The 15,530-nt window shown below is 34.1% G+C and overlaps 1 protein-coding gene across 1 annotated transcript in view; it reads left to right on the forward strand.

Annotated features, from left to right (window-relative positions):
- The first annotated feature begins 327 nt into the window (after positions 1 to 327).
- LOC124352932 (homeobox protein BarH-like 2) overlaps positions 328 to 15,530 on the forward strand; it is a 168,212-nt gene continuing 153,009 nt past the window's right edge. Inside the window, exon 1 of the mRNA XM_046802666.1 lies at positions 328 to 786. Within this exon, the coding sequence (XP_046658622.1) occupies positions 444 to 786 (343 nt within the window). The 5' untranslated portion in view covers positions 328 to 443. The remainder of the gene's footprint in view (positions 787 to 15,530) is intronic.

Raw genomic sequence — 15,530 nt, forward strand, 5'->3', positions numbered from 1 at the left:
AACTAACTACGGTTGGAAAAATAAATGTGTAAAATAGGGTATGAGTAAATAAACGATTTGCGGAGTAAACATATTTACAATATTGAATGTTAAAGCCCATTACATGACAAAGCGGCAGGTGAGGGTAGTCGTGTGGGCGGGGGGGTGGAGGGTGTAATTGAGTGGCGGTCGATGTTTTCAGCCCGGCGAGTACAGGTCGTAATTTAGCTCGAGCCATTATAGCCTATCAACAAGCATAGCATAGGATGATGATGTGTTACAGAGCTTCCTAGCGGCCATTTAGTGAAACACTGCGGGAAGCAATCACTTCTGTTCAGTGCCCGTCTGTCTGTCGCGGCGTGAACGTCGTGCGCGCGCACCGCAGAGCTAACCTCACTTCACGTTGTTGTTGTTTGTAGCGAAGTGGATGCGACCGCCTCCGACGCGAGTGCTGTGAAGTGCCAATGTTGGTGATGGACGCCCCTCCGCGGGAGGATGACTCGCTGTCCTCGGCCATGAACAACAACCACCACGCCAAGGAGGTTTACCAGTCGTGGCACCCCCATGTGTACGCGAACCCCCCCAAAACTCCGACCCCCCACATGATCTCGGACATTCTGGGGTGGTCAGGGACTCCCTCGGACCCCCCGGTGGACCGGGACGAACCTCTCAACCTCACTGTCAGGAGCAGATCCCCACAGCGGCCCTTCAGGGAGCCCGCCACTAACGGGGTAGACAAGGCTGTTAACGGCAGACTCGAATTTCACCCGAAGGCGGTAAGAAGGGCGGCATCCGGAGTTAACAAGGGTGAGTACAATCGATGTTTTAGTGCAATTACATTTTTAAATGCTCTTAAAGCTTTGTAGTTAATGGCAGTGTTAAATGCTCCTAACACACTCAAAAAGTATCGTAACCTGTAGTTGCACTATAGAAAAGTTAATTTTGAATGTTACAAAACACTTAAGTGATTAAATACCAATCAATCATAAATCTAATCCGAATGATAATGAAAAATAAAATTTCATTCGAAATAACAGAAGAGGCCCAATAAAATGATTTACTACATTAGCTCTCAACTCGGAGAATATAAAAAGTATGTTTGAAGAAAGGGAAGAGATCAGATGAAGAAAACAAAGCGATTTCACGCGATTAATATACAATGCTGTAAACATATCAATTATGTAAACTCAAGGAAAGTCAGCGACGTTGTAAAGTTAGTCTGACTTTGTTGGAGAGCTGAAACATTGAAAATACTGTTTTTCACTAATTTCAATCTAGTGGCACGGAGCGATGCTACTAAGAGAACGCGTGATCAGCTAACAATGACAACGCTCGATACCATGATTACCAAGGGAAGCCCTGTTAAAAAAATATTTTCTCTTCGATTTCCAAAGTCGTTTGCTCGGCTTTAATGACGCTTTAAACGATTATTGATACGCCTCGAACAAACATGTAACTCAAAGACACAGAGGTAGCTGAACGATTTCCGTTGTGGAAATTAACATTTCAAAGCGCTTCTACAACCCTGATGGAAGCGGTAGTAAGCGGTTGATGCACTCATTAACGGGTGATTGGCAAGCCGGCGTTTCCGTTTATGAGCTGCGCAATTATAGCCGGCGACGAGCGACAACGCCTATAATGGGTTTATGGCTTTTGGCGGCGTGAAGTGTGGTGGTAACCTTCATTTTAGACAGACGTGATAGATCTTCTGGGGTCTGACACGACTTTTGGGTTTCATAACGAGGCCCCTTATTAAGTTACCCGCTAATTAAATACCTGTAACAGACCTTTCCACTGGAATTTAAGAAGTCATCTCAAGGGATGAAAGGGATTCAATGTAGTTGCTAGAAACTATGATTGATGCAATTGGATTGTTTGATACGCCAAGTGCGTCAATCAGTGACGCGGAAGTAAAAATTTAATTTTAAAGAAAAAGTAGGGAAACAATTGACCATTGGTTAAAATGGGCTTAGTATGTTTCTCAGGAAGAAACCCCATTTCTATGAACACTCCCGTTATTGGCATGTTTCTGAAAAAGGATCAGAAGGAATAAGGTATAACTTACGTCATAAGGAGAAAACAAATATGGTAGCTCATCAATTGTTCATGGGGTAACAGGAAAATCAATTTTTCAAAAAGAATTTTGGATTTGTTTATTTAAATGTCTATTAAAGGACGTTCCGGTTCCTATCCCTTTGAATTGAACTGCTTCAACTACTGTATTTGTTTTACGTTCTTTAATATAGATTGCGTGTGTTTTTGATCACCCAAAATTCAGTCAACCATAAGGCAATTGGTTCATCAAGACTAACTGGGTGGTCATTATATTTTTAGTTCCGGCATTCTCGACCGCAGACTGTTGGGTGTGAACCTTAATATGGAGTGTGTTGACAGCCAAACACGAAACGGATGTTAATCACAGTTTGAGTGAAACCGGAAGTTGGGCTACGGTAATAATGGTACCGGTGTGACAGAACGTACTCAGAGAAAAACGACGGTCTGCACGCCAGACCTCTACGGCTGCCGGAACCCCAACCTAATGTAACAGTCCACTTCCGACGTCATTTCATTCCGAGTCTAAGGAGTAATGACATTTTAATGGTTCGCATTTCACCGACCGAGTCCACTAAAGCATATCGCTGCCCTCATCTGCGCCTGATTGGGCACTAATCCTTCCCTGCTCTCTCGCTCGCTCGCGCCGCGCCCTGTCGTTGAGAGAGCTGTTTACTTAACGATGGTTACAAATTCCCTCATTAGCAGCCAAGTCATCGTTTGTGGCTACTGTGGACCTGGATTATTATTTAGAGCAATAAAATGCACGTTTAAAAATTTAATTTTTAACTTCTATCCATTAAACCTGAATGTACAGTAGAGGAATATAGCTAATGCTATAGTAGATTAATGTATAATAATGTTTTATACTTATATTTTAACTTTTAATCAAGTAATCAAGTTTTAACAAAATCACAATCATTATTAAATGTTGACAGTTACAAGTGCATACAACTTACTTTCTTAGGACGTACATACGTCTTAAGTTGAAATATTTATTACTTATATTAAGGTTATCTCTAGCTTTATCACCCGTTCTTTCTTATGCTGGTAAAAAGTCAATAATATTATCATTTTATGTATAGCCTATATATATATATTTCTTTATTTCTCATGCTGGTAAAAAGTTTATAATATTATCATTATTAGATATATATTATTTATTTGTTTATTTATTGATTTATAACTTATATTTTTTTTGGTAACGCCGTTAGTTCAAATAATGGAATTCGACTCAAAACTACAAATTTTACCAGATCATATTACCAGAAAAGTATTTAAAACGAATAGTATACGAATTTAAATTACGCATTGAAATATGTGTGGGAGGGAATAAAGAGTGGAACTTAAAAATAATAGTGTTTACAATAATATTATATTTAGTTTTTTAATAGTTCTACTTTTTGAATATTTAAAATGAAGTCTTTCTTTTTTAATATGTAAATTTATGATGCAGTGGCAAACACATGTATTGCATTTATATACATAGTATATGTATATTATATTATATTACATATAAATTGTAATATGTATTACAATATTAATGTCACCAGGTTAAAAACTTTATATTTTCAAAAGACAGGATATAAAAATTTGCATGTACTACAAATTCCAAATTGATTGTGTTAGTTAAAGAATGGCGTGAGCGCAAAGTTTTCTTATCGTTAATTTGCTATTTTCGTATGTTCTGGCTCCGTATGAATTTTACGCGAAATTTGTGTCATTCACTTTTGTTCGTGGTTAACGGTGGGTGAAGTGTTATCTTAACGTCTCCTTTTATAATGCCAGCAATGAAATACTCCATAAACTGCAAAACAACAAGACTACTATATAAATGTTTACAGTAATGCTAGAATCACAATAGGTACTCTGCATAGGTTTTATTGCGTGTTTGTTCAGTAAATTTAAAACTTTTTAAATAGCTGTTTGGACATATTCCACTATAATTAAAACTTTACATAAAGTATATTTCTATTTAATTAAAATATAAATAAAATATATTACTATTTAATTAAAAATCCAACCTTTTAAATAGCTATTTGGACATATTATTCCACTGCAATTAAAATGTGAAAAAGTGTATTTATATTTAATTAAAACTTTAACTAGTAAAGCACTAGTTCCTTGAAGCACCAGTTGAAATAAAAATTGCCTTACTTATCTTACAACTTAAACTTTGTGCTATTTGTAAACTTTTAAAAATGTTTAGATATATTTCACGGGGATTTTCCGATTGTGCGGGGAAATATTTATGAAATAAGTCGACTGACATTAAGTTGGAAATGTACAAAATGGTGAAATAATATCTATTTATATTTAATGTATTTCTAAAAACTAAATTAATTTGAGCTGTTTTATTTCATTGAACTGTATTAAGATAGGCCTATTAAATAAATGTTACTATTTTATTCTACCTATAGTTAAAATAAATATTTTACACAATTCATTAATTCAGACCACCTTAAAATAATAATTCATTATAGTCTAGAGATTGGCAGCCAATTTGTATTGTATAGCCACAAAATATGGTTTTATTGAAATTTGTAAAGGAATTTTCTCTAAGAAAGAAATCGTTCGTTAGCCGCACTGGTTGTGGATATGAGAGGGTGCAGAAAGGGTTAAAACATAAACAATAATTTTTCTGAATTTATGTTTTTCCTAACTTAGTAAACTTAACAACATTGAGCGTCAGACATACAAATTACTTTTTCCCAGATCATATTTTTTTGGCTTGGTACACTAAAACCAACCGCTAGACTTGGTTTTCAAAAATCTAAAAAAATATCTTTCATAGTTGTAACCCTTTCGATGCGCTAAATTAACTCTTACGGTAAATATAAACTAAGAAAAAAATATCGTTTATAATTTTAACCTTTTCGATACGCATTCATATTGATCTCCACCAATAGTGATGATCAATTTCCTTTTTAAGAAGTATTCCTACTTCAAGAAAAATCAGGTCGTGTGCTTTTGCAATGGAAATGGGGTCTCTGCTCTTACACTATTTGTGTGCTCGTACATTCAAACTTTAAGAAGTATTCCTACTTCATGAAAAATCAGGTCGTGTGCTTTTGCAATGGAAATGGGGTCTCTGCTCTTACACTATTTGTGTACTCGTACATCCAAACTTTAAGAAGTATTCCTACTTCATGAAAAATCAGGTCGTGTGCTTTTGCAATGGAAATGGGGTCTCTGCTCTTACACTATTTGTGTGCTCGTACATCCAAACTTTAAGAAGTATTCCTACTTCAAGAAAATTCAGGTCGTGTGCTTTTGCAATGGAAATGGGGTCTCTGCTCTTACACTATTTGTGTGCTCGTACATTCAAACTTTAAGAAGTATTCCTACTTCAAGAAAATTCAGGTCGTGTGCTTTTGCAATGGAAATGGGGTCTCTGCTCTTACACTATTTGTGTGCTCGTACATCCAAACATCAATCGTAAAAATCAAATAAACAAAATTCGCAAATCGTGGAGTTAAGATTGAATTCGCTCATCACACATGCAATGTCGAGTACGACAAAGTTGGTCTGGTACTTGAATAATATGTTTAGTTAGAGAACATCTCGCCGCGGCTGTAGGGGTGGTCGGGAAGAAGGGTGGCGGAGGGAGGGGTAATGTTTGTGATGGCGAATACTAATTAGGATTAGCTGCATTGTTGAATTAATTTGGCCACTCACGCTCCCGGGGGTTACACCAGAGCGCTGGGACGAGATTGTTCAAACACAAATACTCTAGTCTCACGAGCGCAGTGCTCTCTATATGTGTATTACATCCGCTCGACCAATCTCTGACGTGTGGGCTTTAAACTGCGATTGGTTTCGATTTATACACAGCAGTCGGGCGCGTATTAAGGTCGTCAAATCATATTTTTGTGTTTACATTCATAGCGTTTTGAAACGGCTCCCTTGAAGACAGAAAAAGTAGAATGAACATGTTTGGCAATCAAGAGGAATTACAAGCTTTTAAAACTGTAAATTTAGGACATTTTGTAGTCAATCCCCTACCCTCCCCCCAAATAATAGGTTAAAATGAAAATATAAAATTGTCACAGTATTTACACGAGTTTATAGTTTTTGGTTGTTTTATTTTCATGTTTTCAAATTAATTTTTGACTTTTATACATTATTTCCTTAAATTAAATATAATTAAAAAATTACTTTTTTTAGTGATTTTTATTAAGGATATGAATTTATCAAAAACACGTCACTCCTTACAGACATCTCTTATGTACATATCGAAAAAAAAACACATCCTTATCTTCAAAAGTTTCCTATAGACCTGATTATAAGATATTACGAAATCTACTTCAGATTCGCCCAAACCGCGTCGAACAGTAAAAAATGTTTTTTTTTATTTTTCAGAAATGGGTGGTGATAAAATGTTTTTTCAAAAAGAATATGTTTCTACCGAAACCAACTCAAATCTTTTTGTGAAGAAAATAATACATTTGTTGGATCCATAAACTACAAAATAACAATGTCTTATGACTTTGACGTGGTTCAGTTCTTTCATCGTCATAATAATAAATGTAAACTGTGTTTTAAATTTTCTTGGTCTAAAATATGTCTAGAAAATACCAATGTCACATACAAGCCATCATAAATACAATTTAGAAATTCCACAACAAACTTGCATTGAATTTCTTCACTGAGATAATCTAATTTTAAAAATATTTATTAATAATGATAGTTTAAACCACTTGTATAAAATGAAATAAAAATGCTGGCAGTTCAAACGAAATTACAAACTACATTCGTTTTATGGTTGTGGATATGAGAGGGTGCAGAAAGGGTTAAAACATAAACAATAATTTTTCTGAATTTATGTTTTTCCTAACTTAGTAAACTTAACAACATTGAGCCCATATTCTCGTATTTATGTGCGAATCTAAAACGGATAACCTTTTATTGAGTGTAATTGTTCCCGTGGGGAATTTGCCCTTTTTACCTGTGTAATGTGTGTTTATAACTACCACGAAGAAATTATGTACAATACGTGACCTTCATTTGGGGCTTTTCTAGTTTGGCAACACACAGGGTTTGCTGTCGTGTTCTGTATAGGTAATAACAAAACGTTCCGTGGAAACTAACCTCTTCCTTCAAAACTGATTAAAATGTATGTACTATTTTGATTATTAAAGGGGGTGTCATAAATTTACAAAAAAGCAATAGCCTTGAAAATATTTATAAGCCATACGGTTAAAGTAAATTAAATACAAAAAAGAACTTAAAAATGGTACAGTTTATTATTTAAAAAAAATTATAACTAGGAGAGTAAGAAGAGCCATGTTATATACTTTTTTTATCTGAAATTTGTTGAGAAAAATTTAAATTTAATTCAGGATTTGAGTTTGTTACGTGGGATGCGGTTGACGATATTATTCTAAATTTAATCTCAGATAACGCAAGTACCGAAACCCCAGCAAGTAGGTCCCATAAAATCTCTCAATTTATGTATTTTTAAAGATATTGTTACACAGGTTGTATCACACAAAAGCAAAATTAAAATTTGCACGTTATAGTTATTTTTTCCATATTTATACTCAACACAGTTATACTGCCACGTTTACGTATCAAAACCAGTTATTATTTTTGCAGTATGATGAAAATTAGTTTATTTTAGAGCCAACTAAAACTGGGTAGGGTAATTTCTTAGGTTCAAAGCATGACCTACATACCTAACCGTCCATAGCTCATGATTAAATTAGCATCCCAACTTTTCATCGTAGGGACTCGGGTTCGAATCCTAGTTTGGTCATGATATTTTCACACGCCAATAAAAAATCATCTGGAACTAACCTGAAGCAATGTGATAAACAGTACCAGTATAAAGCTACAAATCACTCACAAACTAATATGATCTACATATGCAATACAGCAAAATATCCAGAGTGATAAGCTTGCATATGTTTATTTTTTTCTGCATAAGCATTTGTAATGTGTTACTTTAGTCCCACGACCATTTACATGTGCTAGTAAAGTTGTGAAGTACTTGTTAGGCTTCATTGATAAACGCAATTACCGCGTGTTTACGGCATTGTCTAAAAAACAATAAAACCCGTTGTCTTCCATTCTGATAAGAAATTAGCATTTTCAATCTTAAATGCAGTACTTTTACTAGTTTCATTATGTCTAACTGTAAATAAATATTAATTTCGAAAAAGTAAAAACGTAAATATTTTAACTGGAATTAACAATACAAATTACTTAATAAAGATAAAAAGTAGTTCATACAATATTGTTTTTTACAATTTTAATAATGTCTGGTACAGAATCGATAGATCACTAAACAATTATCAATAATATTTTATCAACAATCTATATTTCACTAAATTATAATGTTGTATCAGCTATAATTCACAAACACTTTTGTGAACAGAGTATTTTTGGTTTTTATATTTGAAAACAAAAATCTGAAAATGGAGTAAGATAGTAATAATTTTTATAAGCACATCCGTATAATTTTGGTGTTTTAAAAGATGCCAACTGACGAAAACCATCTATGCATCCCCAAGATTACATGAAAAAGCTTAGTAATCATACTAACAAAATAAACAAAAATTTATTTAAAGTTGGATTAACAGTATAGCCTAACATTATTTAAACTGAAATGATAAAATAATTGATTACATTCATTTATTCGACAATTTACAATACAATTGAAACTCATTAATATAAATGTTTCTATATATTCACGCAGAAAATGGAGTATGCCATACCACGGGACGCAAAACAATAGACGCGGAGGTTCAGTCTATTTATGTCAAGTCTATAACGCATTTCATTAGTGACGGGTAGAACGATAGACAATCATACTGCAAAGAATTTTTTACATTCCCGGAAAATAAATGAGAATTGACTCAGCCTACCGAATGATACGCTTCAACGACGTTCAGCCAAATTCCATTATTGGACATGCTAACGTCATAGAATTCATCTTGCCTATTTAGTAATTAGGTTTCATGCAAAATTTAAATTCTACATATAATATTTTTGTCATTAAATTGGGCTTCATATCAGTGTTTAAATAATAAAAGACTATAGACCAAATCACATGGTTACCCATAAGACTAATGTAAAAATATTCTTTAACGCTCAGCCAAACTCCATGGAGTGACATGCAACTTAATCTAACAAATATGTATAAAATAAGCTTCATGAACAATTTCAAGTCTGTAGGCCAGTTTGTTTTTGAGATATCGTGCGGACAGACGGACAGAGAGACAGAAATGAAATTCTTCCAGCCCTACTAGTGATAAGTATCACTAACGCTCAGCCAATCAAAGACAACTGTGAGCGTGTGTTAAAAATTAATCTGATAAAGAATCAATGTGGAACGAGCGATGTGTAAAGAATGTAAAAGAGCCAGATGAATGTAAAGGGGACAGATAAAAGAGTTCATTTTATAACTCAATCACCGTTCAATTTACTTTATTAAATCTCTTCATCTTTGAGAAACACGTTTTTGTTCCGACGATTGAATATCCGCTCATTTTGTTTGTTAACCTTTGCCCATTAGATATAAATAAAATACTTAGCGCTAATGTTTGTTAATTTCTGGAATCGTTAAAGGATCAATTAAAATTATCGGAAAGCGCATCATATTAGTGGTGCACTAATGGCATAGGTTATATGTGGTTTTAGGTGAACTGCATATACATCTTCCTATCCCAATCACCTTAACGATAGCATTTCCGGGAGATAATTTGCATTTCGCTAATTATGGCTCCCAGAACCCAACACATTCCAAATTTATGGATTTACGCAATATAACGCGTGCTCGTGGACACGATAACTGCCGTGTATCTTTAATACCTTCATACGTAATTTCGTACACAGTTGATACTTACACAAAGAACCGTAAGTCACTTCTATACTATTGTAAATGGTGGTTTATCAGTTTCAGGTTGAAATGTATTTAAAATCTTAAACCCAGTTTTAGCCACAGTCCTTTAATATATCCTTTTAGTGACATCAAACCTACAAACATTTTTACAATTCATTGAGAATTGTAGGCATTTGAAGGGGAATTTATCATATTATAATCAGATCTAACGAAAAATTGTTGAAGCAAGGACGAAGGCAGTGAGCCATAAATTATGTAAAAGAAATTAAATTCCGAAGCTATAACTAATAAAGGTACTCTAAAATACTCGTAGTCGGTTTTCTACGGATCTTGTTATAAAATGTCCCACATATAGTAATTTAAAGGCCTGTAATTTCCTCGCAAATTACCTGTCTTTTACTGTTTACTTTTTCAGGTAACAAGCCACGTGTCGTGTAGGCTTCGCTGAGGTTCAATGCAGAGTTTCAAGTCTACAGATGAAATTTTTCTCTAGATGTCTTACTTACATGAAACATTCACATATTAGTGTTTAAATAAAAGTCTACGCATCAATTCACCATTAAATGATGGATTTGATTTGGGATAATTAGGCTATATGTGTTATAGTCACATGTTAAAATCTCTTATGAGCTGTCTGAAGAAATTTATTTATTCTGTTTTTTTTTCTCTTTTCCATCTCGGTTACCCATAAGATAAATTGTAAACATATTCGTTAATGCCCAGCCAAAATCTATGGAGTTACATGCACCTCAGTGATCCTCCTATATACATTAAGCTTTATGTTTAATGAAGTCTATAGGCCAGTTTGTTTTTGAGAATTCGTGTGGACAAATAGACAGAAGAAGAAATGAAACCTTTCCAGACCCACGAGTGATAGATAGGCTTCGTTAACGTTCAGCCAATGAATATGTCAAACAGTTGCTCTTCTAAATTAAACAGTAAACAAAAAGCACTGAGAAAAATTTAATCCTGCTTGCCAATGGTTACAGATCTTGGACATTACATAATGCAGGTAAATGAGTACCGAGCATTAAATATGCCGAATCCAACCAGAATACACTTTGTTGAGTCAAATAAAAAACGTACTTGCTCTTGATAAATCTCCCCTAGCCCCTTAGTCGTACTTGAACAAATCTCTATATAAATGTAGGAAAAATAACAAGCACCACTATACACTAGATATTCTCCGAATCTCGTATGGATGTAGTTGGTAAGTTGACGTGCAAATTTGGGTTGTCTCAAAATACTCGATCAAATGACAAAATGACGGTGACAATGCTTGGATAAGAACGGTAGAACAATATCCGGCATTGATTGTGGACCAGGGCCCGGGGCCAAGCCAATAACACTGCAAAACAGGGCGGAGATTCATAGCTACCGATTGAGTTGATCTGTCAAAAAAAATGTTGTCATCTTATAAAAAAATTTTTGAACAATTCAGCAATTGGAAATAGACTTGTAAATTACATTTTATATTAATAATCTAGCAATCCAACATTTCCAACTGTTGTTAGGAATAATTATTGGGTGAAAAATCATGGAAAGCGCCAACCACTTTGTTTTATCAGTTTTCATGATCTTACCAACAAACACGTTTTAAGTGATGTAATTAGTAGAGGTTTATTAGACTGCATACCGGATCGTCAACCATCACATTAGTAGTGATTTAACTGAAAAATGAACGTTTAGTTAATGGATTTTTAAAGATCTTGCAGCATCATGGGGAGGATGTCTCTTCCAACTATGGCCCAGCCATCATTTCCTCCACAGCTGATGTAGCTCATCACCCGACTAACCTAACCTCTCCACTCCATCTGTCTTTGTGAGGCCCGCGCCCAGCCGCTTACCGCTGCCTTGCCGCCCCGCGCAGCGTCAATTACCCAGCACCCCTCTAATTAGCAGCCCTCGCCCTTTATTAGGCTACCCATCATGGCTTCCCAACCCCTCTCATTTCTATAGTCAGCAAAATCATTGAGTCGCCGAAAGTCGTTTCTGGAGTTTTAATGAAATACGGTGGACCCTTCTCGGAAGCCTTAGGAGAACCTATATTTCTATAGTGGTTTGCAGGATAGAGCATGCATAAAGACAATGAAAAGATTTTGTGGTGAGGTAAATTGTATTACGGGATGATCTATATACAAAAGTTTCTCGATAGAGAGCCGGTTGAAGAGATATGACCTGTGTTTTACCCCCTAAGAACAATGTTGAACCTCAAGCACTATTTGGTCGTACAAGAATGGGACATGTCTAATTTTAAAAATATAATGGCTTTTTAAGTATATACTTTTTATAGTTAACGATTCATTACAAAAAGTTAGTTTTTTCTGCGTAACTAATAAAAGTTATTGAAAACACTGAATGCAATTTGGATGGTTATTAGTGTATCTTTAAAATAAGACATCTTGGCCAATTCTACGATAAAATATGATGGCGTAAAATTGTTTTCAGTTTATAAAGATGGTTCTGAAATGGGTAGAAAGAAAATATCCGCCATCACAACCGAGTCTTCACAATAAATTGGTATAATAGTCTTTATGATGTGTTATAATGTGGAAATATTAAATTATATTTCGGGCATATTTAGGTTACATAACGTCATGCGTCAAGGTAAGTTACTTTTAGGTAAGATTTCTACTTATTGACTTCTCAAAAATTCCATTTATTGTCTGCATAACGGAACGAATCATTTGGTGTATAGTCAATCTTTTTATTTATTATGTCATGCATAAAATCGTTGCTTACCAATATAGAAAGAACGTTTATTAAGTAAACACTGCCTCCCTTCGCCTTCTAGCCAGCTGAGTTAGGTCGAGTTTAAGCTGTTTCCCCACAAAGTTGGGCAGGAGTGTACAACATCGCAGATACCACTGACAAGTAAACTTTATTTGTGGGAGTTTTAAGTTAATCACTGAGTACGTAAAAGTTATTCAGTTACAGAGTTGTATATGTAAGATACTATATCTTTGACACTTTTTTTACAACTTACAGTTTACAGTCAGAAAAATCATTTAAATACATATTATCCATCTTGAGTTGAACATTATTGGGGGACACAGGTGCTCGATTAATCTGATAAAACCGCCTCTATCGCTATTTGTAATGTGGGCTTCGATCTCGGGATATGGAACAAATATATTTCTATACTTATTTATATAATGAATTACTCTATAGCAAACCGCATATCGAATGCCGTGTACTGTAAGGCAGTTTTTAAAATGTTCTGAGCGGATATAAGGACACTGATATTAAAAATGGCTCAAATTAAAAATGGAAATGTCAAATTAAGTGTTACCCTTTATTTAAACTTAAGCTACACTCGAATATTATATTTTTAGTCTTATAAATAGTTAATCTGGAAGTTCCGTAAAATTGGAAATGATAAGTTAGGCCTAAATTTTTTGTTGAAAAATTAAACTAATAGAAGCAATTTCCATCCTTAATAATTCCCTTATAATGTACTTGAACATTTTATGAAATAAGCAGCAAAATGGATGAGTAGATTACTTTATTTTACAAAGTACTGTAATGCAATACATTTAACATTTATTCTAATCTATGACACGGCTTAAAATTTTAAGTTCAGCGGCGCTTTTACTCCCTCAATATGTGAAAATGTTCTTAAACATCCAGTTTTACAATAAAGGAAAATTACAATTTCTTTATTTTGAATTATAATGTATTAATTGATTTAAAAACAAACTCTCCAATAATAATTAAATTTTATTTTCAGTTATGTGGATCTGACAAATATGTCTTTGAAAACTAGAGGGCTCACGCAAATAAAATTTAGTTATTTTTGGAGTGTTTTAATTACGTATTAACATAAAATAAGAATGAAGTTTCTACAATGTATATTATAATACATTGTATAGAAACATTAGGAAAACATGAATTGTCATTGTACGTTAGTACTATGCAGGAAAAGTACGAATTTGTTATAATAAATACTTTACACAACTAACACACTTCATGTTTAAAGAAAGATTTGAAATTATTTGAAGAAACAAATTCTAAAGGGAGCTGCCTTTATTAAGAATAAGAACCTGGCAGACGTTCTAAAAATCTTATCATAGTCCATCTAACTGTACATTAAAATATAACATATTTAGAGACTTGAGATATGGTACATGTTGGTCTAAGGAAGAACTGCATTGATTTTACGGATAAAATAATTCTCCGTCGTATTTCTGTCTGTATGTGGGAATAGAAATATGCTAGGAACTATTTTTGTTTATTTATTTATGTTTATTTTCTCCTTTTTCACAATGAAGACACATGTATACAACACATAGGGTTATGTCCTTAAAGTGTAGCACTACCCTCCCCCACAAAAACAAAATTTTATAAGAAAAAATAAAGCTGAACTTATTTAACTCCCTTTAGGATAAGAGATTTATTTGTAAAAAAGTGAATACACGTTGACACGTAATAAGAAGAAAACAAAATAGGGTCCGTAAGGGGGTTCCACTATAATGAAATATATTATAGAAAATACTTGGCGGAGCTTTGCTAAAACAATCTTACTTTCCCGCAAAAATTAAACTGGAAATGATAGAGAAGTGTGCCTGCTTGTACTTTTGTACAGCCTTATTATCATTACTAAAACAAATTTTATTTTGGTAATAAAAAAATGTCTTTAATATTTTAATAATTAAGTAGCCAGAACTTTTTTAAAAGTATATATTTAATTTATATTTCCGTTATTGTTACTGGAAGCCTGATGAATAATTTCGGGCCTTTAAAGTTAGGACTTTAAGGTTAGTACACAGATTCTTGGTCCAAGGAAAATTGATTTTTAATTTTTAATTCTTTGGTATTCCGCCGTATAGTTTAATTATAAATCTTGGTTAATTCAAGAGACGTAATTAAATAATTTGAATAGCTCCAAATAATTGCTAATACAGATAAGAATCGTGTTTGTCCATCGTGCTTGGTCACATTTTTGGCCGAGGAAAGGTTTTTGGCCGCAGTAAAACGCAAACGAGGTCTAGCTACTTGACAATTATCTCGGGTCATCATCTCGGGAGTTCGGCCACAACGAACGGCGCGGGCGTCTCATATCTCACGGGGTTAAGTAGTGGACATGGACCAGACCTAAACTGCGGCCACAAATTATAAACTCGTCTGTCATTCTAATCCTTATCCGCCGGCCACAAGTGCGATCTGGAACTGACAGAAGCAGTTGCATCCAGTTCGTTTTGCGCGACACACAGAAACCACAACAAGGTTAAAACATGCGTATTCATTTTGTTTCACTGTCTGGGCTTTGTTTTTCAGTCAGTGGTGTCATATATTACATTCACGGCATTAGAAGTGAGCTACGGTATCATCTAAGAATAAATTTTGAACTATTGGGAACTGGAAACAGGACATTTTCAGTGCTGACACAACAAAGTTACTATATTAATTGATTAATTGTAAATAACTAAAAAATAATTTTTATATTTTGTACTAAATATAACAGTCTTATGAGATAAATTAGATCCCTCCCGTAACTGAAGGAGCGTTAAAAATTATATGCTGTTAAAATGAGTGTTTAAATTAAAATGATTTAGTGTGAAAGAAAAGACGAAAGCCTGGAAAAATTGTTACATTATAAAAGGAAATGGTGGAGATATACAAACATTGTGTTTTAGAATAGTTTAAAATTATA

Source organism: Homalodisca vitripennis, chromosome 1 (genome assembly GCF_021130785.1).
Source record: "Homalodisca vitripennis isolate AUS2020 chromosome 1, UT_GWSS_2.1, whole genome shotgun sequence".
Classification (NCBI taxonomy): Eukaryota; Metazoa; Arthropoda; class Insecta; order Hemiptera; family Cicadellidae; genus Homalodisca; species Homalodisca vitripennis.